Source organism: Opisthocomus hoazin, chromosome 3 (assembly GCF_030867145.1).
Source record: "Opisthocomus hoazin isolate bOpiHoa1 chromosome 3, bOpiHoa1.hap1, whole genome shotgun sequence".
In the NCBI taxonomy this organism is placed as follows: domain Eukaryota; kingdom Metazoa; phylum Chordata; class Aves; order Opisthocomiformes; family Opisthocomidae; genus Opisthocomus; species Opisthocomus hoazin.
The window spans coordinates 101,630,795-101,655,744 of record NC_134416.1 but is presented as its reverse complement, the minus strand read 5'-3'; the positions used below and the strand labels follow the sequence as shown (position 1 = coordinate 101,655,744).

Below are 24,950 nucleotides of genomic sequence, written 5' to 3'. Positions count from 1 at the left end.
GTGCATCTACGTAAGACTCTCTACTGCTCATATGATGTGTTGTAAAAAAAAACAACTTACCTTTCTCAGCTGAAATCCTGGAAGATTTTGTCAGTGACAGGACCATGTACCTTCTCCAGATTCTGAATCCTCCCTCTAGAATAAACTACAATAATGGGGAAAAGATGTAAGCCTAGTGCTGAAAAAATACCTTTGCTGTGTAATTAGTCTGTGGAAATTAAGAATCTTGCAGATGATATCACTTGGAAGTGACGATTTCAGGGAGCTGGTAAAATAACATTTCTAATCCTGTAACAGACATTGCTTCAACAGGGATGTGTAAAGGAACCCTGAAAATATTATTAATTTTTATTTCTGTCTTACCATTTTAAAATATTGGTAGTAACAAACAAAATTGTTTAATAGCAAAGAACTACTGTAAGCTTTCTCAATACAAATGGTAACAGTGATTTTTATCTTCCCTTTGGAAAATTAATCCAGTTAAAGTCCACTAATATAAATAAAATACACTGCAGGCTGAAGTTTTAGATTTCTGTTTCTTGCTTCTTCTCAGCAAGCAAAAGAATTTTAGAGCACTCCTCATCTTGAATTACTTGTCATGCTTCCATTTTAGTTTGCTCTCCCTTTATCTTTCCCAGTCTCACAAAATTTTCTTTTTGAAATGTGCCTTTTTCCTTTCCACTTGTCTTCTGTTTTAAATAACACACAATAGCCCAGGACTGGCAAACTGACAATATAGATGAGTGAGAAAATCAAATGTGTGACATGTCTCATTAAAACTCAGTGCAAATTCTTGTATCACTGAGGAGAGTTGCTTGAAATGCTACCTTAAGGATAAATTGAAATAAGTGTATCTCTTTGGTGAGTAAAATCTGGCTCAAAGCCATGACAGTGAAATTTGGCAGCTAAGAGAATACTGCACAGGATGTGAGCTAGTCTGAAAATCTTTTAGAATAAGTGCAGCTAATGTTAAACAACTCCATCATTTAATAGTTCAGTTCATGATGCTTAAGATAAATATCTCCATTGTGGGAATTCCGTATTAATTATTCTCCGCTGATTTTAGATCAAATCTGCCTACTGTTGTGATTATATTTAGAGACACTATCATCATTATTCTACAAAGTAGTCAGTGAAGGTGCTAATATTATATTATGTGCTGTAGAAAATTTAGAGTGAAATTATGAATGCTTCCACAGGTGTTTTGGCATCATATGGCTAATATGATTACTTATAAAAGAGCTAATAGGTTACAATTTGCCCTGAAATTTGTCCTCAGAATTAGAAGAAATTCAGGACTTATGTGAATAAAATCTAAAAGGCAGAGTAATTCAGGAGTGCACAGAGGTCTCATTGTACTACGATACTTGGATTAAATTGAAATGTTGACAAATATGTTGCTGAAGAAAGTAGAAATGACATTTTCTAGACTACACAAATAAAAATGACTGTTATACAGTAGGATAGTAAAAATGTGTTTTGTCGGGTAATATTGGAATAGTCTATCATTTGGTAAAGATTACAGAAAACTGCAAACTGTATTGGAGAGATATTAAGATAAAAACCCAGCATGAACTGTATTAATGTCTACAGTAAGAATGCAAACTAAAGGCTGTTTTCTTAATACAGTCATATTCTGGTCTTCAGTTATCTGAATACTAATTAGTAAAAATTCATAGACTTCCGAGTCTGAAATTCAAATAGAAATAGGTGTGACAAACCTTTAAGTCTTTATCTAGCATTGTCATAATAATTTCAAATTCTGGAAGTAGTTTGTATGATAAAATATATCCGACTAACCTAATCTGCTCTCTGTTTTTCACAGTGACATCTGCTGGGTTTTTGATGAAAATAGGATTAACACTTTGTATGCTATTAGAAAAAAGTCCACAACCTTTAGATTCAACTAGGAGATTTCAGACTTGGGTGGAATTCATGGGAGGGGGACGGAGAGGGGAAAGAAAACCCACACTCCTGTAATTGGCAAGTTTGATTTGTATCCTTCAAAGTCAATTAACATAGAATTCCATCGTTGTAATTTGCAAGTCATTTTTAAAGCAGAATTATTATATTATTCATCTGAAGTCTTATGAAAGATATTTTTCAAATATCTTTTACAGATCTAGAAAGGTACTGAACTGAATTTGATTGTGGCACCTTTTCAATAACTCTTTCTAGTATTTGGTAAAAATGTTTAGGTCATAGTAACGCTTAGATCGTAGTGATATAGGGCAGAAATGCTTAGGTTGTAGTGACATTGTTTAATTTAGGCCTGACTACTTTGTATAAACAATGCATGCCTTACTAACAATTATGCCCCTGAAGGGGAGCTAACAGGCTGATAAAAGGGGAACATCCAGCCCAGAAGGCACCGAAAGCTGGATGACTGCTTACAAAGCATGAAGTTAACAAAAATCTAGGGTAACTAGGAAAAAGGTAAAGACAGCAGGGGGAGATGGCAACAACCGACTCAATTCAGAACCAGAAAGACTGCAGCCCCCCAGCATGTGAGCATGCATAGTTAAGTAAGGAAGGAGTATACCTTTAAGATGTGTGTAACACGATGAACCAATCAGAATGTAACGAGTAATTTCTTTGGTTTTGTAAGAGTATATAGTCCTTGTGACTCTGCTAAGCGATGTGCTAGCTTTGTGAAATTGTCACCTAGCACCCCTATCTGCACAAATATGTAATAAAGACAATACCTCTGCTCTGTGTGTATATTGGCATACTGCACACCGGGTAAACGATCCCACTTTCAGGGCAACAATTTTGTTTATGGTTAAATTTACCTCGAAGAACAAGGTAATACATATTAGCATGAGATCACAGAATCACAGGATGCTTTGGGTTGGAAAGAACATTATAAATCATCTAGTCCAACTCCCCTGCCATGGGCAGGGACACCTTCCACTAGACCAGGTTGCTTAGAGCCCCATCCAACCTGGCCTTCAACACTTCCACGGAGGGGACATCCACAACTTCTCTGGGCAACCTCTTCCAGTGCCTCACCACTCTCATAGGTAAAGAATTTCTTTCTCATATCTGATCTAAATCTACCCTTTTTCCGTTTAAAGCCATTACCCCTTGTCCTATCACTGCAGGCACTCGTAAAAAGTCCCTCCCCAGCTTTCTCATAAGCCCTCTTCAAGCTTCGAAAGGCTGCTACAATATGTCCCCAGAGCCTTCTCTTCTCCAGGCTGAATAGCCCAACTCATTCTTTCCTCACAGGAGAGGTGTTTCAACTCTGGTCATTTTTGTGACCATCCTCTGGATGCACTCCAACAGTTTTTATTTATATATTTATTTTTTATTATAATATTTATGTATTTATACAGGTTTATAAACAGGTATTAACTAAATCTGGTTTTATTGTAATTGAACAAAAAAGAAATCTCTCTCTTAGAACCTGTTTTTCTCTCTGTCTTGGATTTGCAACTCAGTTTCTTCTTTACATATTGACAAACACTCCATTTTGCTACCCTTTCTAAACATTTTTATTATCTTCTGTTTACCAATATCTTCCTTTTTCATTTATATGAAATTATTTTTCATTTACAATTTTGTTCAATCAGTCTAGATAAATGACCAAATATGCAAAATTGTCTTTTACAGTAATTGCAATTACTGTGTTATGAAGTAGGGCTACGTAAAATAAAACCAACAGACATTCTGATTTTCTATACAATGATCAAAATTATATATAAAATACGTATACCACTGACAGCTAAAAAGGGAAGTATTTCTGTGGAAGAAGAGCAAGAAATTCCTTGAAATGAGTTTACAAAATATCAGTGACAGATACGAAAACAAAACCACTTCTTCACAGTTGATCATTTTGTGCAAGAAAATTGCTAAATGAAACAGATGTCTCTTCATTTCTCAACTTGGCTGACATGAATCACAGATGTCCATTAGCCAAAATAACTATAGAAAACATTTTATACTAAAAGTAGAAAAGAAATATTTCACAGAAGTTTTTTTTAATACTAGAGTAAAATGACAAAACTTTGCAACGCTGATTGACACACTGCTCATGCATTCCAGAGCTGGGTAAAGATTCAGTGTTTGAGGTCGTCAAGCACATAGAGTGGTCTTTAGCCATCTTGATTCTTCTAATAACATCTGGATTAAGTTAAGAGCTAAGAAAATGAAATGAGTGGTATTCTCTTTCCTTCTTTCTGCATAATACAACTTTTCACTCCTTTAATTATGTCTGGAAGCCTTGTTCGCTGTACCTATAGCTTCATGTTTCCTGATCACCCAAGAAGACCTTCTGAAATGTGATTCTGAATTTGAACTTTTTCTACAGTAACTATGGACTGTTATGTGTATACATAAAATTTAAATCGGATTACCAATCCACAGTGAAATGATTAACATTTTTTAGAAAATGCAAAGTGTTATAAAATCTTCTTCTAAACTATACACGTTGGTATTCCTTATAAATATGTTACTCTGAAGTGCAACTATCAGATCCCTAGAAGCCTTTATGTGGATGTCTCAAAATCTTATATTCAGCTCCCTTTCCAGTCTCTCGGCTAATATAGGTGGAAAAAAAACTATAAAATTTGAATTTGGTGGAGGTAAGAGGTCAGTGATTTTGTCGGTAGTGTAAAAAGAATATTTTTCACTTCCAAATCAGCTTAGTATGAATTTTTGACACACACATAGCTACCGAGGAAGGAACAGAAAACCACCACTATTGACAGCAGCTTACATATTGGAAAAATAAGTATGTTAAAAGATCTTTACATGCTGACTTAGTTCACTACACTGTGTTTGTGATTCTGTGTGGCTATTGGGACTGCTAAATTATTTTATAAGATCCTGGCATGCTTTTGCTAATTATCACTCTCCAAAAGAATTTCCATGCATGATTTGTGAGTTAAATTTAGCCAGATAATATTCCTGAGAACTACATGGGGTTACGCTGTTTGGAGAAAAGGAAGTTATTAGAATGGCCTTTGCAGACTGCTAAGAGATGTCTAAGTTAAAGGACAAGCATTGCAGCCTCACTATACTATTGTCAATTTTTGTAAGAATTTATAATACTGGATCTGACTTTGGAAAGCATATGGGAAAATTGCAGTGCGCTCATTAAAGATATTAGATTAATATATATTATATTATCTGCAATGTAAAACAAATAGGATTTATTTGAAAAATATTTCTCTTAATGTCTAATTTCCTACACTTCATGTTCGGTGGACCTTCCTATTTCTTTATTTATTACAGAATTCAATAAAGAAAGTAGTAAGAAAATGTGTGTTTTGTAAACATGCACATATGGGGACTGGTGCTGTTTAACATCTTTGTCGGCAGCATGGACAGTGGGATTGAATGCACCCTCAGCAGATTTGCTGATGACACCAAGCTGTGTGGTGCAGTCGACACGCTGGAGGGAAGGAATGCCATCTACAGGGACCTTGACAGGCTGGAGAGGTGGGCCCATGTGAAACTTACGAAGTTCAACAAGACCAAGTGCAAGGTCCTGCACCTGGATCAGGGCAATGTGAAGCACAAATACAGGTTGGGCAGAGAATGGATTGAGAACAAACCTGAGGATAAGGACTTGTGGGTGCTGGTTGATGAGAAACTCAACAAGACACAGCAATGTGCACTCGCAGCCCAGAAGGCCAGCCATATCCCGGGCTTTGTGAAAAGAAGCACGGCCAGCAGGTCAAGGGAGGTAATTCTGCCCCTCTACTCTGCTCTGGTAAGACACCACCTGGACTCCTGTGTCCACCTCTGGAGCCTGCAGCACAGGAAAGACATAGACCTGCTGGAGCGGGTCCAGAGGAGGGCCACAAAATTGTTCAGAGGGATGGAACACCTTTCCTATGAGTAAAGAATGAGTTGGGCTATTCAGCCTGGAGAAGAGAAGGCTCTGGGGACATACTGTAGCAGTCTTTTCGATACTTAAAGAGGGCTTATGAGAAAGCTGGGGAGGGACTTTTTACGAGGGCCTGTAGTGATAGGACAAGGGCCAATGGCTTTAAACTGAAAGCGGTTAGATTTAGATTAGCTATGAGAAAGAAATTCTTTACCTATGAGGGTGGTGAGGCACTGGAACAGGCTGTGTGGAGAAGTTGTGGATGTCCCCTCCGTGGAAGTGTTGAAGGCCAGGTTGGATGGGGCTCTGAGCAACCTGGTCTAGTGGAAGGTGTCCCTGCCCATACCAGGGCGGGTTGGAAGTAGCTGATCTTTAAGGTCCCTTCCAACCCAAATCATTCTATGATTCTATGATATGGAACATAAGCAAATATTAATTTGTCATTCTTTGATAAATGTTTACAGTGTTTCTCAAAGTTTATTTCTGAACTGAAAGAAAATAGGAAAACCTTTATATAGAAAATCAAAGTTCAGAACAATGACAGTTTACTAAATATCTACCATAAAGGCTTTGGTCCAAGATTCCACGAGCTCCTTCTGTTCCACATACTGCAAGTGTGTGGGAAACATTCAGTCTGTTTGAAAATGTTTCATGGCAGAGAATTTTATTGTTGTAATTCAGCTTATCCAACCAGTCCACTGTGTATGTTTGATTTCAGCACAAAAGGCAAGGAAAGCCACATTCAGAACCCTAATAGCTGAATATTCTACCTCTGATAATGACTTAAAATGGATGCTATGGCAGACAATACAAGGGCACCATAGACAAAAAAGAGAAATATTTCCATGACTGCATGCCAAGGGAGATATTTATACTAAGCTACATGCATAATGTTTTTCATGATATGAAATGTGAGGGAGCTGTTTATTCCCGCATGTGCTGCTGCGTGTAAGCCCAGCAATCTCGCACAGATATGCTTAACTTGACCCACGGGGCTTCCCGCTGCTGAGCCAGAGTAACCTAGGTTGGGCTAGATGATCCACAGAAGTCCCTTCCAACCCCTAACATTCTGTGATTCTGTGTGATTCTGTGAGTAAATATGATCTTACTACAGTTCTAATTGATGCTGTTAATGTGTGTTCAAATAACTATTTTTAGAAAGGAAAAAAATGCACTAGTTCTGTCTTCAACCTTTTGGAACATTCTGGTATTTTTTGAGTGTGATTTTCAAGAAGTCTGTATATTTGCACTTCATTTTTGTAATCAGAAGTTCTACTTGATTTGATCCTTCTGCTTAACCCAAAACTAAAAAAAAAAATACATTTTGTGGTGAAAGTAAATACGAATGTCACATTCTTTCAGTTAATTGTAAAATCAATGAGATTGGAAGGAACTTGATGAAAGAAATTATGTTAAGTGTATCCAAAAGATCAGATAAGCCAACCACATTACTGTACTGAACAAAGCAACATAACTGAGTAATTTTTTTTTCTATGGATATACTAAAGTCAGTCAGTACTACAGGTCATTAACAGATAAGTTAACTTTTATGTTACTTGCATAGTACATATTAAATCAACACTGAGTGCTTAATAAATTTATTTCTTTAGGTTATTTATATTAGTTGATGGAGTGAAAATGATAATGACTTAAAATGAAATGTTCTCCAATATAGGAGAAATATAAACAGTATGAAATAAATTTTTTAAAAAATTAATATGACATGGAACCAGTTGTTCTATTTTCTTTAATTGTCATGCATTCTACTGTGCTTTTTATCTGCTTAGTGAATTTACAACTAGCACAGAAGGTTGTGAATTTTTAATAGGATCTCTTCAAGGAAGGAAAAGGTCAGTATTAACATAAAAATCTTCTTTAAGAATTGTGGTGCAAAGGTTTCTTAGCAGAGAACAGGTGTTGCTGCAAGACTAAAATCTGCCACAGCAGTCAAGTTAAAAGATTCTTGGAGCTAAGTTAGGAAACAAATGCCTCAGTATGACACTATGACTGTCAGTCAATTGTGACTGAAAATTACTTTTTTTTGTTGGTATTAAACATGTTGTTGCATGCAGAGTGATTTAATATGTAATAATTTTTATTTAAGCATGCCTTTTCATTACTTCTAAATAAAATGCTCTTCTTCTTCTTCCTTTTCAGCTTCATTCTGACCAGGACAAGGGAGATGGATCCCTCAAATATATTTTGTCAGGAGATGGGGCTGGAACTCTTTTTATAATTGATGAGAAAACAGGTGACATTCATGCTACTCGGAGAATTGACAGGGAAGAGAAAGCCTTTTATACCCTGCGTGCCCAAGCTATTAATAGAAGAACTCTGAGACCAGTGGAACCTGAATCTGAGTTTGTCATCAAAATCCATGACATCAATGACAATGAACCAACATTTCCAGAAGAAATTTACACTGCTAGTGTTCCTGAAATGTCAATAGTGGGTGAGTGTTTTATACTGAGGCACAAATGCCTGCTCTATGTTACTTGATGAATAATTTACCCATCCTCTGAAAAGTCAGTCACATTCGGAATTCTACCTCATGGCTTAAGTGTTTTTCTTTTTTGTTTTGTTTGTTCAAATATTGGAATTGCATCCAGCAACATTGCTGTGATTTGAGATCTTTTTCTACTTGGAATATTCCAATTATTAATTTACAGTAATTTGGAATATAAATAAAGAGTAGTTAATGATGAATCACCCTTCTCCTTAAGAACTGTTAGAATAAGATCACTAAATTAGCCTGTTGAAAGCTCAAGGAATTTTTCCTTTCGTTTTCGCTGGAGGTCCCCAGTGGTGATAAGTACTGAATGGAGAGCTGTCTTCACTTCTGCTCTTTCTGTGGCTGAGGAGAGTTTTATGTTTACTCTCCTGCTGTTCATGCACTGCCTAGAGGTAGACACCTTCTTTATTCTCTTTGCTTTCAGTTTTCTAGTGTATGAACAAATCCTCTTGTGCTTTCAGTTCCTTCCTTAACTCACTCATAATGACAGTTTCAAGAATCTTAAACAGCTGTTTGAGTTAATCTATCCTCTGCTTGCAATCTATTTTCAGTTCCTATCTTAACTATGAAGTTGTGGCGTGGATCATGCCAGCTGGTCATATTCATAAACAATAGCATGTTGGAAGATGAGCTATTATTAATTAATACATACAATCCTTTAGGAAGAGTTTTGAAAGGCCTAAAAATATATAGAGTCTCTTTTTAAAAATTAATATTCATTTATTCATTATATAACTGTAGATGCAGTAATAATTTCAAGATATTCAGAAAATGCACAATAAATTCACTATCTCTTTTGGCTATTAATGCTATTTTAATTGCTACCACTGCCTGAACTAGATCAAACAGTGTTTTGAGATGTTTTATATGTTTTACTTTCCTGGGCTTTGTTAAATGTTGAAAGAGCAAGAAAATATGTAATTACTGAAACAGAATAGCCTCACCAAAGCTGTGCAACAGTCTGTGGAAGCATAATACTAATAATTTTCCATTCTTCATGAGGTATTTCAATCTGCTTTTAGTTTGTGATTGAATTATTTTTAAAAGTCCCAACATTCAGCAACCATGTTTTAGTATAAATGAAAATAAAAAGAGAAAGAGGAAGAAATCTCTCAGATGATTGCATAGGGCTCTACTGGAATCACATCAAATTAGTCCGCATGAAGAGGAGAACTATAAAGTCTTTCATTACTGCTAAAACAGAACAAAATGTAATACTGATTTATTAATTTACTGATCAGCTTTCTAGAATAATGCATTTCAGTAAATGCAAATAGCTTTAGGCAGAGCAGCTTGAAAGAGCGTTGCTGCATTTTCTAGAGAGGCATATAGCAAGATTACAGTAGGTTTGAAAAAAGACATCTTAGAGCGTCCACTTTATTTCTCATGTTCTTTCTGTAAATTCCGTAAGGCATTGCTTAAATTATTCTTGGAAAGATTTTACTAAAATGATTCCATATTTTCATTAAATATTATGCTATTATATAGCATTCAGTTATAGTCTATTAATTCCAAATTTTGCCAGTCTCAATTATCTAAAGATCATCTTTTTCTTAAGTGTCCTCAAACATCCAAGACATTATTTTAATGATCCTAAAATACTCAAGATGTGAGGTTCCAGTGTCTCTGTACGTCTACACAGATCACACAAAATTTGAAAGTGCAAATTTTGCTGCACTGCAGCAAAATAAAAACATTATAAGAAAAAGAGATAAGCTAAGACAAATGTCCAAAAAACTACAGTGATGGGTAAAAAAACAACAAAAACTTGGATGTATTTAGAGTATTAACCCTGGATCTTGCATAGTTGTACTGAAACTAATAGACTTTTTTCTCTCAGTAAAATTATCATAATTTAGATAAATTATGTAAATTGTAAATGTAATCTATCTTACTCTTGGATTTTACAAGTGTAGTCATTCAGCTGCTAGACTACTGACTACTTGATAGGCAGAATTTGCTTTTAACTTTACAGCTTTTAGCTCTATGGCTGATCCCTAGAGGCATGTGCTTATCTGTGGTCCATGAATCGATGACATGATTTTATAACATATTCGCCAAAGCTGATTCATTTCTTTATAACACTAATTTAGTTTTCCAACTTAAACAAATCTACTCTGTAATCTCAAAACTAAAGGCCGAACGGAGAAGTGGAGAAATGTTCTAAATGAACAAGCTGCAAAAAATTTTTGAGGCAAATAGACTTAATTCAAAATTTTAAACTAAGTATGTTAAAAAGTCTTAATATATTTGTATAATGATTAAATATAATATCAATAATTAATTAAAAAATACTTTAAAATCAGTATTTTTTTTTCAGACATTATACAATTCAAGGATTTTTAGTACGGAAACTTACAGGAGACATTTACGAAAAAAAGAAACATAAAAAATTATTCTTGTTATAACAACAACGCCTTCCCACCAAAAGGAGAACAAGAAGAAATTCCTGCATTGCTCTATTTTTCTGTCTCCAGATTATTTTGAGTTATAATGTCATGAGTAACCCATTAATTGCCCAGTACTGTTGGCCATGGGCTAAGAAAGTGTCAAACTTCTTGATATAAGGAACTGTCCTGGGTTCGGCTGGGATAGAGTTAAGTTTCCTCTCTGTAGCTGCTGTGTTTTGGATTTGTTATGAAAAGAATGTTGATAATACACTGATGTTTTCAGTTGTTGCTGAGAAATCAAGAACTTTTTCCAGTCTCCCATATTCAGGTAATGAGCAGGTGTGCAGGAGCTGGGAGGGAGCACAGCCAGACAGCTAGCCCAAGTTGGTCAATGGAAATATTCCATACCATAGTTGTCATGCTCAGTATATAAATGGGGGTTGGTGGGGGGCCAGAAGCCCTCTTTTCCAGGAATTCAACTCCACTTTTTCCTGTGAGTTCAACCTTTTTTGAGAAGTTCCGCAAAATCTGTGAGTTCCATAATCACTGCTGGGGGACTGGCTGTGAACTGGTCATCGAGTGGTGAGAAAAAATTGTGTTGTGTATTGTTTGTTTTACATACTCTGTTATTATTGTTGTTGTTGTTATTATTATTTTCTTTGTTGTCTCATTAAACTGTCTTTAACTCAACACATGAGTTTTACTTTTTATCTGTTATCCTCCCATCCCACTTCTGGGGGGAGGAGTGAGTGAGTGGCTGCGTGGTCCTAGTTGCCAGCTGCCACGTTAAACCATGATAGGAATGCAGAGAGAAACTGCAGTTTTGGATGTACTTGGACTGTTGCATTGAATCTGTCTCCTTCTGTGGTACTTACCTCTGTGAGCATGTAGAAACACACAGCCTGTCTATAAGTGTCTCAAAACATTAACCAGAGTTTAGGATATGAATATTGTCTCAGGCATAGGTACCAGAAGGAGAAGTTACAAAGCTAACGTACTGTGGCTCTTGCCTGGGCAACTAGATACGAATTATATTGTTCTGTAAAAAGTGCTATGCTATCAGGACTGTAATATTTTTCACTCTCCACTCCAGCATAGTCAACATAGTATGGCATTGCACTATATTGGGAGCCAGAGAGACAAACAGTTGGCTGGAACTGCACCCTACCTTCCCTGGAACAGGCCTGTCAGGCAGACAGCACACATGGTACAGAGGATTCCCTATGCTCTCTCCACCCGGCTGAACACAGTGACTTAAGGAATAGGTGGGGAATGGCAGCAAGTTCCTGCCTGATGTAGCAGGCTCATCTCTGTGACTGCTCCAGCTTCCCAGCTGTCCTTGCGTAATAGGTACAAAGCTCTACAAGTGGAAGCAAACAATGACGAGGATGATGGTTTATCTAAGTTGGAGGTGTGGCCAAGGTTAAGTAGGCCAGTGCCCCGCATCAAAAGAACTTCCATAAAGAAAAACATGGGTCATTGTCATAGGACACTCTCTCCCCAGAACAGAAGGCCCAATATGCCAGCCTGACCCACTTCTTAGAGAAGTCTGCTGCCTCCCTGGGGCCTGGGTTAAAGATGTGAAGTGATAACTTTCTACCCTGGCACAGTCCTCAGCTTATTATCCATTTATTTTTTTCATGTAAGCAGCTATGAAGTTGCAATAAGATGTCCAAGGGCAATTGACTTCAGGACCTTGGGATGACTGGTTAAGGGATCAGGAGCACAAGTAGTGTTCTCTGCTGTCCTTCCAGTTGCAGGGAATAATGAGGGAAGAAATAGGAAGAGTGAGCAAATCAATACCTGGCTCCGAGCCTGATGTCACCAGCAGAATTTTAGGGTTTTTGATCATGGGTCGGTCTACGCAACAACCCGCCTGCTGGCAACAGACAGGGTATCCCTGTCTCAAAGAGGGAAAAGCATATTCACACAAGAGTTTGTTCATTAAAAAAGCTTTAAAGTAGATTTGAAGGGGGAAAGGGATAAAACTAGGCTCACTAGAGATAAGCCTCGGAGGGGCACATCAGTGCTTGCGGGACAGTGTGCTAGCAAGGTCCGTCAGTCTGCTCCATGATGCGCTGAGTACTCTGAAGCACACTTGAAATGTCTTAATAATGTGCATAGCATGAGGAATAAGCAAAAGGAGCGAGAAGGTTTGGTCCAGTCCCAGAGCTATAGCATCACTGGCATAAGCAAAACCTGATGGGATGAGGCCTGTGACTGGTGTGCTGTGACAGGAGGTCATAGGCTCTTCAGGAGGGATAGGCAAGGCAGGCAAGCCGTGGGAATGGTGCTGCATGTAAAGGAAGGGTTGGACTGTATGGAGCTTACAGTTGGCGATAACATAGTTAAGAGCCTCTGGCTAAGGATGAAGGCAAAAGCAAATGAAACAGATGTTATGGGAGTCTATTATCGGTCAGTCAGCCAGGATGATGACACTGATGAATAATTAAGGGACATCTCTAGATCAGCTGCCCTTATCCTTATGGGTGATTTTAACTTCCAGGACATCAACTGGAATATCATACAGCAGACACAAACAGGTCCAGGACATTTATGAAACATCTTGAAGATAACTTCTTGGTGCAGGTACTAAGGGAGCCAGCTAGGTAAGGTTCCTCCTAGAGTTGTTTGTAAACAGGGAGAGACTCATGGGAAAAGTGGTGATTGGTGGCTGTCTTGGTCACAGTGACCATGAAGTAGCTGAGATTCAAATTCATTGGTAATAGGAGCAAAATTGCCAGCAAAACTTCAACCCTGGATATGGGAAGAGCAGATTTCAGGCTGCTGAAGCAGGTAGTCAGTAAGGTCACTTGGGAATCTAGTTTTGAAGGTATTGGGGTCCGTGAATGCTGATCACTTTTTAAGAGCCGTCTCTTAAGAATGCAGGAGCGTGCAATTCCAAAGTGTCGGAAGTCAAGCAAGTTGGGCAGAAAGCCGTCTTGGCAGAGCAGAGATCTTCTCCTAGAACTTAGGCAGAAAAATAAAGTGTATGGACATTGGAAGCAAGGACAGGTGACACTGGAGGACTACAGAGATGTTGATCGCCACTGCAGGGAGAAAATTCATGAAGCCAAAGTTTGATTAGAGTTCAACCTGGCCAGCACTGTGAAGGACAACAAAATGGCTTTTTTAAATATGTTAGCAGCAAAAGGAGGATCAGAGATAACATTGGTCTGTTGCTTGAAGAGGTCCATCACCGCACAAATAGGAATGTAGAAAAAGCGGAGATTTTTAATGCCATCTTCATCTTTATCTTCAACACTGATGGTGGGCCCTGGGACCCCCCAGAGCCCTGAACTGGAAGGCCATGACTGGGGAGATGATAAACTCCCAGCCGACTCCAAACTTGCTCAAGACTTGGTGCTCCAGCTGGATGCGCATAGATCTATGGGGCTCGGTGGGATCCATCCCAGGGTACTGAAAGAGCTGGCTGATGTCATTGCAGGACCTCTCTCCATTATTTTTCAACAGTCTTGGGAATCTGGAGAGGTCCCAGTCAAATGGAAGCTGGCAAATGTTGTCCCGGTTTTCAAGCAGGGAAAGAAGGAAGGCCCTGGTAATAACATGCTTGTCAATCTCACTTCAGTGCACGATAAAATTATGGAGAAGGTTACTCCAGGAGTTATTGAAAAACACTTGAGAGATAACACGCTTCTTGGACATAGCCAGCACAGGTTCATGAGGGGAGAGTCCTGCTTAACCAACTTGATTTCCTTTTATGACAAGGTCACCTATCTAGGTGACCAAGGGAAGCCAGTAGATGTGGTGGTTTTGGATTTTAGCAAAGCTTTTGATATTGTCTCTTACAGTATGCTCTGGATAAACTGTCCAGCACACAGCTAGATAAGTCTATAATACATTCCTCCAGTTGTCTGGGTCCTCCCCTGTTAGCCAGGACTGCTGATAGATGATGGAGAGTGGCTTGGCCAGCTCGTCCACCAGTTCCCTCAGCACTCAGGTGGATCCCATCCGGCCCCATAGACTTGTAAGCATCCAGGTGGCACAGCAGGCCATTAACTGCTTCCTCCTGGATTATGGGAAGGTTTGTTCTGCTCTCCTTCCTTATCTTATTCTTTCATTAACTTGTATAGCAGTTTTTTATCTTTTTTAAATTTTATTTTGTGTTTGAAGCTTTGTTCTGTTAAAACAGTGATTTGTTCCATTTTAGTATCAGTAGTAATATAACCAGGAATTTGACCATTATGCCCTCTTTATGAGATGCAAGTACTTTTAGGGGCTCACTGAAGCAAGTGTTTCTGTCATAAAACACTTGAAAACTGAACATTTCTGAGAACTCATCTCTGGTTCAGCAGTTAGGCACATGCTCATTCCATTGATATTGCGCAGTTGTTCACGTGATTGAACAATGGACTTGTCAAAAGCAAACTTGTTGTCATCTTGTGAAATCCCAAACAAACCGAGGAAGCTTAGCATTTACTTCTATTTTTATTTCTATGTATGTTAGAATAAATATGTAATGTAGACAAACTATGAGATGGAACAAATAGTTGTGCCAAGTGTCTTGGACTCACAGGTGCTTTATTTCACGATATTTGGCAGTATGTGGTGGAGGGAAAAAATCGGTATAAAAGGAGAAATAAGTTTGAAAGACTTCTGATCCTCAGAATAGCCCACGGCTAACCAGTCAAGTGCATATGACAATTTATTTTCTTTTCCTTGTTTTTTTTCACTTCTTTCTTATATAATTAAAATCATATCTGCAATTTATGAAGGTACAATAGGGGAGATCCTTGATACTTTATTTCTGTGGTGGAAGAGTTGAACAGGATGTAGAAAATATTTTGATTCAGCAAGAAATAGCAAAGGCAATGGTAAGCATTTCATGTTTTGAAGGACTGGTATATTCCACTAAAATTTAGAAATGGCCTGTTCAATTACAAAATTTTCTGGAGTCTAAATAGCCAGCAGATTTCAAAGTCCATATGGCAATATTTCTTCTGGTAGTATCTGTTCATATCAACATTTAGCAGGTAGGGAGAACTGATGACTAGTTTTTCTCAAGTTCAAATGATCTATTTAGTCATCTTTTTCTGTCATATTCCTGCATGTGTAGTTTCATATCATATTGACATCACTGGAAAAAAAATCTGTTCTAGGTAATGGAAAGCAGATATTTATTATAATAAAAACAAGTAAGTCTTCTGAAAAGATGAAATGAGTACACAAGTGTGAAATTATTGTAGCTGGGTAAGGATAATAATTCAGCTCAACCATAGCTATTGTTTACCTTTGCTAATTAGATCTTAATCACACTTGTGGTATAAGGAAGTTCAGATATAATTTATGTAGAATGAGAGCCTGAAATAGGGAAGAATGTACATGAAGCTGACTATTAGATCATAAATACAGTTGAAAAGTCCGATTGACGTTAGCTGAAATTTGCTTTGGTGTCTGCTTGAATGAAAACTGATGTTCTTGGACCTCCACCTAGTATCACATGAAACTAAGTTGACTTTTTGAATGTTTCAGGTACTTCTGTGGTGCAAGTTACAGCTACTGATGCCGATGACCCTTCATATGGAAACAGTGCCAGAATAATTTACAGCATACTTCAGGGACAACCATATTTTTCTGTGGAACCAGAAACAGGTCAGGAAAATTGTCATTATTTCCATTGACCATAAACTGCAGACCTTTTCTTTCATTTCAAAAATCTTAGATCACCAAAAAAATTAATTTTGAAAACTAAAATGAAATAGTATTTCTTACTTTTTTCCATCATAATTTATAATTCTTATAATAAATACAAAAACTTAGGAGTTATTACAGCTGACACTATGAAGTATAAGTAACTTTACAGTGGTACTATTGATAGTTTAAGGATCTAAGTAATGACATTGCTGATAATGGCAAGATGTTCTTTCTACTCACAAACCCTGTGCATAAATATCTTGAATCATTTTAGCATGAAATGTAAACTGGAAAGGGAGCTGTGATGTAGCACAAAAGTTTGTTCAACAAAGAGAAAGCCTGTACTGAAGACTGTTTATAAAGCTTATGAACAGAAATTTATACTTTGACAAATGAAAGGAATATTTTAGGAATATATTTCACAGATTAATACAAAAAAGATGCAGCAGATTGCTGCACATGAAAAATAGAGATTATCAACAACTATTTATTTATTTGTTTATTTCAGGCATCATCAGGACTGCTTTGCCAAACATGAACAGAGAGAACCGGGAGCAGTACCAAGTAGTTATCCAGGCAAAGGACATGGGAGGCCAGATGGGTGGATTATCAGGGACCACCACCGTGAACATCACTTTGACTGATGTCAACGACAATCCACCTCGATTCTCCCAGAGTAAGCTGCATTTAATAGTTGCCTTGCACTGTAAGAGCTTCAAACTAAAGAGTTAAGCAATCACCATCTGGTTTAATTTAGAGTAAAACTAGATTACGGGGCACACATGAACAAAAGGCTTATGCGTTGATTTATTTACTATTACTAAAGCAGTATATTAAATGTTACAACATTTGTTTGTTAGGAAGACAGTTGCATGTCCAAATGTAACTGCAGAAAACTTGGAATATTTTCCAGTACTACAGGAGGGGGTGGTAGGGGGCCTCATGAGAGCATTAGAGCAATGTTTTTTTTTTTCCCTTATCTGTTGGTTAAATCCTACATACTCCTGCACTGGAAAATAAAGCATGTTGTAATTCTAGATACGCAGAAATATTTGGATTATAGTATTTGCTTAAATATTTAATCATGAAGAACGTGGGAAAGAAATTACCTAAAGGGATTCAAGCAGATTTGTTCTTTTTCAGTTACAGTGCTACAAAATCTAATAGAAAATTTTCCGAAGTAAAGTAAATGGCGTTTAACTTTTTTTTCTTTACAGCTTAAGTTTACCAAAGCTTTTTATAATGCTTTATACCTTCTGATAGTACAGCAATCAAGACTTTGTATCCTCAAATTAAAACATAAAAACATCCCTGGTCTCTATGTAACGTGGAATTATTAAACTGTGTAACATTAAACTTGTTAAAGGTTAAGCATTTTAAATATGTTTGAAGCCTTTTGAATATACTGAAGTTGTAATATTTGCAATATGATTTGGGCATACTTAATAGCTAAAGGATTTAGAGACCTCACAACACATTTTTTCTTCTGTATAACTCTACTGAATCCAGTAGTTACTGATGATCAGCTTTCAGTCTCAAAGTAAGAGAATCAGCTTCAAATGATTCTGATTTTAACATGGTCTTTACGGCACAAATGGAGCACATGATTTAATTCCATTTAATATTGTAGTTAATCTATATGGGTTTAGCTACTATGTCTGTCAGCATGTGATTTCATATACACACTCAGAAAAATCATGAACAATTGAGTACTTACAGTTTGTGCATTTGCACACAGGCCCTATTCTGGACAGAATTTATTGTTAATTTGTCATTTTATGTATCTTGTAATTCCATAACTTTTTGATTTATTATTTTTCTTGTTTCCATCTGTATATAGAGGATTATGGTAATTCCAGTGCTCCGTAGGTGAGGAATGCTGTATTACATCTCTCTGCATGTATTGAGGAAGACTATTCAAAGTGGTGTCATGTTCAAAGCTTCACAGAAAAGCCAATTTCAACAGTTAAATTTAAGACAGTGTATAAGCATCAAACATACATATTTGTGCTCTTCTTTTTTTCTTGTTTCTTAAACAGTGTGTTAAATTAATATTTAGAGTTATGAAATCAACTTTCTAGACCATTTTTACATGTCTTATCTGGCAGTCCAACATCATATTTGAGTCAGATGAGGATCTGATATAGCACTCTAGAAATATCTCTGCATTCTTCTATTAATGTCAGTTTAAATCAGATGTGACCTTTGCTTTAAAGAAACTCCTATTTTTACTCTCATGAGCGGGAGGGGGCTTACTCTTTTGTTTTTCTCTCTAATTTATTTCTGCCAATAGCTTTGCTAAATATGAATGTATGTTTCCCTGGAAATGAAAACTAAAACATTTATAAAGCTGACTGACTCATTTTACTAGACATATGAAAGTAAAACCAGCTATTGACTTTTTAAAAAATCTTTATATTTAATCTCAAAATGCAAATAGACATTATATTTCCTGATTTTCATAGAGTTCAATGAGACTACTGGAATTGATACTGATTAAGTTAAATTATTCTTATTCTGTTCCTTTAATAAAAACCAGATGTATATTAGGTTCATGAGACAATCATATTCATATAAATTTATGTATTACCAGGAAAAATACTAAAATGTTCATTATGTTTTCACAGGATTCAGCATATTACAGCTATATGTTTCAATAAAATGTTTCATAACAGCATAAACTTCTCCCACAAGAAACTCGTATTAGAATTGTGGAAAATTCTACATATTGTATTTTATCATACTTTCTCAAAAAACCCCAGAAAAAATATTAATTCCTTTGTCATTTAGAGTACAGAGCAAGGACTCTTCAGAATAGTTCTCTCCTCTTCAAGATCTCCTGAAAACCATATAGGTAGCAGTGACTGTTCTTCTGAGGAAACGTGATAAAATCTAAAATGTTATCAAGTTTCTGCACAGAAAGGCCATCAAAGACCTCAGATATTGGATCTCTGTTTCATCTGTAAAATTGCCAAGTGTTCTCAGAAGTAAGGAGATGGTGTTGACCAATGATAAATGGAAAAAGTGGTTTATAGGCTTAGAAGCCTGAGCCTGACTGAAACTCAGTTCATCTGAGTTATGGCAGCCTACTGTGAGATTACAGCCTGTATTAGTCTATAAAAATATTTACTTTTACATTATATGCTTATTCAAGAGTAAATGGGAAGAAGGGTAAACCTGAGTAAGATTGCTTTTTTGTTCTTTATGACTGATTGAAGTATTTCTGGACACAAGTGTGTAGACTTCAATCTTCCAACTGATTTCCACTCTCCTTAGTATGTGGAAAAGCTTTTCCTTTCCTTGATCCTCCCATTATTATTCCTGACAGACAAATGAACGATCACTTGCTGGAGTAAATGCAAACAGTAAGTTACTTTCCTTGAGGAAGAAGAGAAGTGAGAGAAAAAGGGGCTGACAGCAGAGTTTTGCAAGAATAGTTCTAGTCTGGTATAGTTTGTGTTCTGATACAGTGTCTAAAGCTGCACTGCATCCCATACTTAGTCAATGCATTAAATGTCTTCAGTGACAAACACAGTATAACAAGGTGTCTCATACTACGGTGGAGATTTCTATAAATGGATATGGTAGACACAAAATCATATTTCAGATTATAGGTTTCTGGTTATTTTCACTCTCTGTTTCCACTACCTTATTAGTAATTCAAGATATGAGCTCTTACCACTTTTTAGACTAAATTAATGAGCTGGGTATTGCAGTGGGAGTCAAAGTAGTGTCCACAAGGCATAGCTTGGGGATGTAGTTTTAAGCAGTCCAGAAAAAAATGTGGCAAATAATAAAACACATCATAAAACTAATTGTAGCATATAAATATAAATTGGGAAGAAAAAGTGGTCTTTCACCACAGTCTCACACAGTACAGAGTAAATACTAAATGGGAGCAGAGGCGATTTTTCCTTCTGTTTTTTTTAACCTTTAGGCAATTACAGAGCGATTATATACTAATGTAGCAAAGTACATAGATTTAGGTATTAGAGAAAGGCAATGAAAATTTCAGAGCAAATGCAAGATAAATCACTCGACTGAAACACCAAAATGTACCTGAGCAAAAAAAATATTCATATAAATAGAATGTGGAGTGTATATGGCCATAAAGTATCAGTTCTACTGCTGTATATGTCTCATATCAGAAGCTGCCTAAGCAAAATTACATGAAGAATTTCAACTTCAATATTTTTAATTCAACATTTAATTACAAACTGTATGTGAATGTGTTCAGTTTTTTTAATTTTGCGCCTTTTTTTTTTCTTTAGGTTTGGCAAACTATAATCTAACAGAACAGAAAAAAAAAATAGTTCTGTAGAATAAGAGAAAGTCTCAAACGTCCCAATGAGTAACAGGGCTTTTTTTCAGTGAGTGATCCCAAGACCAAAACCAGTTCCTCTGTCACTCTGTACTGGCTTGTAATATAGTCTATCAAGAGACCCTGATAATCCTCACATGACTCACCTGTGCCTTCCTGAGGATATGATAAGATCATGTTGCCAGTGGCCTTCCCATACTGCCTTGCCACTGCTCTCTCCCCACAATTCTTCCTGATCACACAAAATTAATAACTCCCTTTATGGACTCTTCTGTACTTCTTATTTGTAACGAGGTGTTTGTGTGCTGCCTTTTGGGTAGTCTGTTCAACTCTTTCCTGTTGTGGTTACTGGCCTTTACCATTTCTACTTTTGTGTTGCTGTTAACTGAACTATCTTTCTAACTCACTTACCTTAGGAAGTCTCTAAGTAAAACAGTGAATCTTGGAATGCTTAACTAAGGCCCAGAGAAGAAAATGTTTTTCAATACAGCTTTGATGACTTAACTTTCATCTTCGGGATGACAGCTGTATCTGCATTCATTTAAAAATCTTTTTCTGAGAATTCTTCGTAGTGCATTATGTGTCCCACGTGTTTCCCTACCGTATGTTCTGACAGATGGGACCAAAGATCTCAGGCCTTATTTAGAGTTTTCACAGTAAGGCTAGGACATAGAATACTAAAATGTACAGTAAGATATTTATTTCAATTTATTGCAGCATGTCTGAATAGTGACAGTTCTATTCCTAGGTTTTTTATCAGCTGTATGACACCACATTAAAGGGATACAAATGAACTAGGAAAACTAGCATAAAACCAAAATTGCAAAGTTCATAAACCTTACTTAAGTATGAACTAAGTGCTTTAGCAAGTATAGTCACACATTCTTCTTGTGGATTTTCAAAAACTTATCCCTGCATTAAGATGTCATTCAAATGTATTTAATACTGTATCTTGACTATCTGATTTTGAAAGGTGAAATGTCAGTCTGCTGCTTAGAATTGGCCAGCAAAATCAGGCGATTCTGTTCTTTGTGTTGCTTACATGATAAAATAGATGTAAAATGTATCCCAGAGATTCACCTTAGGTATTAAGCAGAAAAAAGCAGAGTGAAGCCTGAAAAGAACGTAGAGTATTCTTTCCAGGTGACTTTTCAGGAATGACACAGATAAGAAAAGTAGAGACATAGTTAATTCTTCTTTGAAATAAGAGAACAGAGGTCCTTTTCAATTCTATTTTGCTATGAATTTGTTATTTTGTTTGCAACGCTCTACCAAAAATTTTCCTCTACATAGTCCTCTGCCTCACATTTCGCCCATCCTTCCAGTATTAAATAGCCAGTTCTCTAGAATAAAAGATACATAAAAACATGTAATTAGCTATTGTGTAACACAACGTTACTTAATGCACGCGTAATGGTTTGTGGGGCTCCTGAGCGGCTCTTTGTCTCTTTGACAGGTACCATCCACCTCCGCATTCCTGAGTCCTCCCCAGTTGGGACAGCCATCGGTAGCGTCAAAGCCACAGATGCAGACACTGGAAAAAATGCAGAAGTAGAGTACAGAATTATAGATGGCGATGGGACAGATATGTTTGATATTGTGACACAGAAGGACACACAGGAAGGCATCATAACTGTGCGAAAGGTCTCTATTAACAACATTCACTAAATGATTTTTGTGTCAATATTGTGCCACAAATGTTCATTTGAAAAAAGTGCTTTGATCATGCAATGACATGTTGTAACTGCTTACCACTTGCAAGCATCCCCCATCAGTGACTGAAAGGTGCTATTTGCTTTTAAGATGAACCAGAAATAACAGGTGGTAACAATATCTGAGAGGCAGCATAGGTTTAAAGCATTATTGCCACCAAAGTATGTAAAAAATGGACCATCCCTAATGTGTTAGTACTAATTATCTCTGTGATTTCAAATGCAGACTTCTTTAGTGTTCATGTAACCTGTTGTCTTCAGCAAGCAATACACAGGTTACTCACTACTGAGAGACATCGGTCTTCCCTTCTCATCAACGTAGGTGACCAGTGTATGCCAGAACACAAACACACTCACAGAAGCTGAGTTGCAAGCTATATCGTTTTGTTCTTCTTTCGAACACGTCAGCTCGTTAGCACATGAGCAGTGAATAACGATGGTGCGCTTGTTTCAGAGCTAGATTTAGTTATGCCTTCTGTCTTGCATGTCAGAGAACTTTCAGAGATGTCAGATCTCACACTCAGAAACGCCATTCTCCTGCTCCTCCACAATTTCCCTTCCAGAAGTCCCTTAGTCCTTGTCTTTAGGAATTTGAGATGTGTTTCTAAAGAGTTCAGGCAGCACTTCTAACATAAAGCACGGTTTATATTAGCTTTTAAAACAAATATCCTTAAGCACAGAATAACAAATTAAACACTACACGTCTCTTGATAATGGCAGCAAAGGAAAAGAAAAGTTCTGCAAAGATCAGAGTGTGTTCCTTTTTAATCTCTATGTTCTTCTATGTTTGTAGTCAGTATTGTAGTTTATCTGGGAAGAGATGAAAATACAAGGTTTGGGGCCCGATATTTTTCCTTTTCCTATAAGTTTCTGAAGGCTTCTCTTGAGATGCTCCTTTCTTGGTTTCTTCAGCTTTTTCACACAGACTGCTGTTATATTAAATCAATAGAGTTTTGAAAAAAATCATGTAATAACTGGATCAAGCATAAAAACATCATAAGTTATAATACAGCACCTCCAAAAATGTCACCAATAAATACTAATGAACAAGATCTTATTTTGTCATTAGCAATATCTGACACATTCTGTAATTTTCAGGATATTTTCTCATACTGATAAATAAGTAGTTTATTTAGATAACACAGACAACATCATTAACTAGCAAGGAAGAACATATGCTCAGTTTGTTCATTTATTAAAATAACCTTTTTTTATTCTTTAGCCATGTTGATTGTCATTTCTGCTTTCAGTGGTGAATAACTACAAATAACTGGTGTTCCTTTACTAAGCCCTTAAGTTACTAAGTCTGAATTTCATACCTGCTGCAAAAGAACTTTTTCTATACAGGTTTTTTTTATACAAGTTCTCACAGACAAAAGCATTGCTTTGCCACAATTTCATACATTTGGGCCACAACTTCATATATTTGGGCAACAGTGTTGTTCATTACTGGTGGCATGTTGGAATGCCTATATCATCTATATGTTTTGCAGCGTAGCCTGAAGAGATGTCCAAAGTGGATGTGAATGTACTAGTAGCAAGTTAATTACATCCGCGTGGCACACCTTCAGGCAAATTAAGCCAGCTAATTAGAATAAAGCAGCATTAAAATGGCTTCTTTGCTTTTAGGCTTGAAGCCAGCATCCCTTAACAGCAGCATGCTGCACTTTATAGAGAGAACTATAGTCTCAGATCTAGGTTAAACAGCAGCATTGTGTTGCATTTCTCCATTATATTCATAGATATTCTCTTTTCTACTTTAACTACACTCTTAAGACAAGTTTGGGGTAGCCGGGAAACTCGTTCTTTCACTGGACTGCATCTTTCTGTTCTTATACAGAATATTTTAAGTTTCTAGGCTGTCACTCTGGTGTCTTTCATGAACTTTAATTTGTATTTAAAAGCCATTAGGCAGAAAAAACAAGTCTTCTACCACCCATTTTGATGAATGAAACCCACCAGTTTCATATCTCCCTGAGATTTTGGGAGAGTTAATGAAGTCGTCTTTGTGTCAGAAAGGTAAATTCTCAGCTTGCTCATTTCCTCAGTATCATTAATTAGCTAACAATTTTCATCTATGACAGTTAGAAGAATTTGAAGGAACAGAGGTTCTTTTCTATCCAAAATGGTTTCTAATTATAAACCTGAACCTTTCCTCCTTCCATTTTAAAAACGAACTGCTGACAAAAATGTCAAATCAATTTTGCAGAAAAAAATCTCTGATGTTGGTCTCATTAAATTAAATGAAAAGGAACAAGATTAAGCTCTTATTATTTCTCTAGACACAGAGAACTCTGACACACACCTCTTCCTTAAGAGAAACCTAAAACATTCCTGATATTTAAGGCCAGCTGCATTTGTTTGATAGTAAGGATATTCAGGCCATTATGAATATCCAAGAGTTTATAGCGTTTCCTGAGAAATATTACTATTAAGTATCCTGTTCTGAAATGTCAGTATTTTAAATCTATATTGCAAGTATTTTAAATGCTTATATGATTGTTTGAAGCCCATATTCCTGTGA

The 24,950-nt window shown here is 36.7% G+C and overlaps 1 protein-coding gene across 4 annotated transcripts in view; it reads left to right on the top strand.

Moving 5' to 3' along the window:
• The window catches only part of LOC104335077 (cadherin-10), a 104,266-nt gene that overhangs the window by 59,121 nt on the left and 20,195 nt on the right, over positions 1-24,950 (top strand). For all 4 annotated transcript variants that reach the window (XM_075417136.1, XM_075417134.1, XM_075417135.1 and 1 more), the window contains exons 3-6: positions 7,994-8,288; positions 16,232-16,351; positions 16,902-17,069; positions 22,171-22,358. In XM_075417136.1, the coding sequence (XP_075273251.1) occupies positions 7,994-8,288; positions 16,232-16,351; positions 16,902-17,069; positions 22,171-22,358 (771 nt within the window). The remainder of the gene's footprint in view (positions 1-7,993; positions 8,289-16,231; positions 16,352-16,901; positions 17,070-22,170; positions 22,359-24,950) is intronic.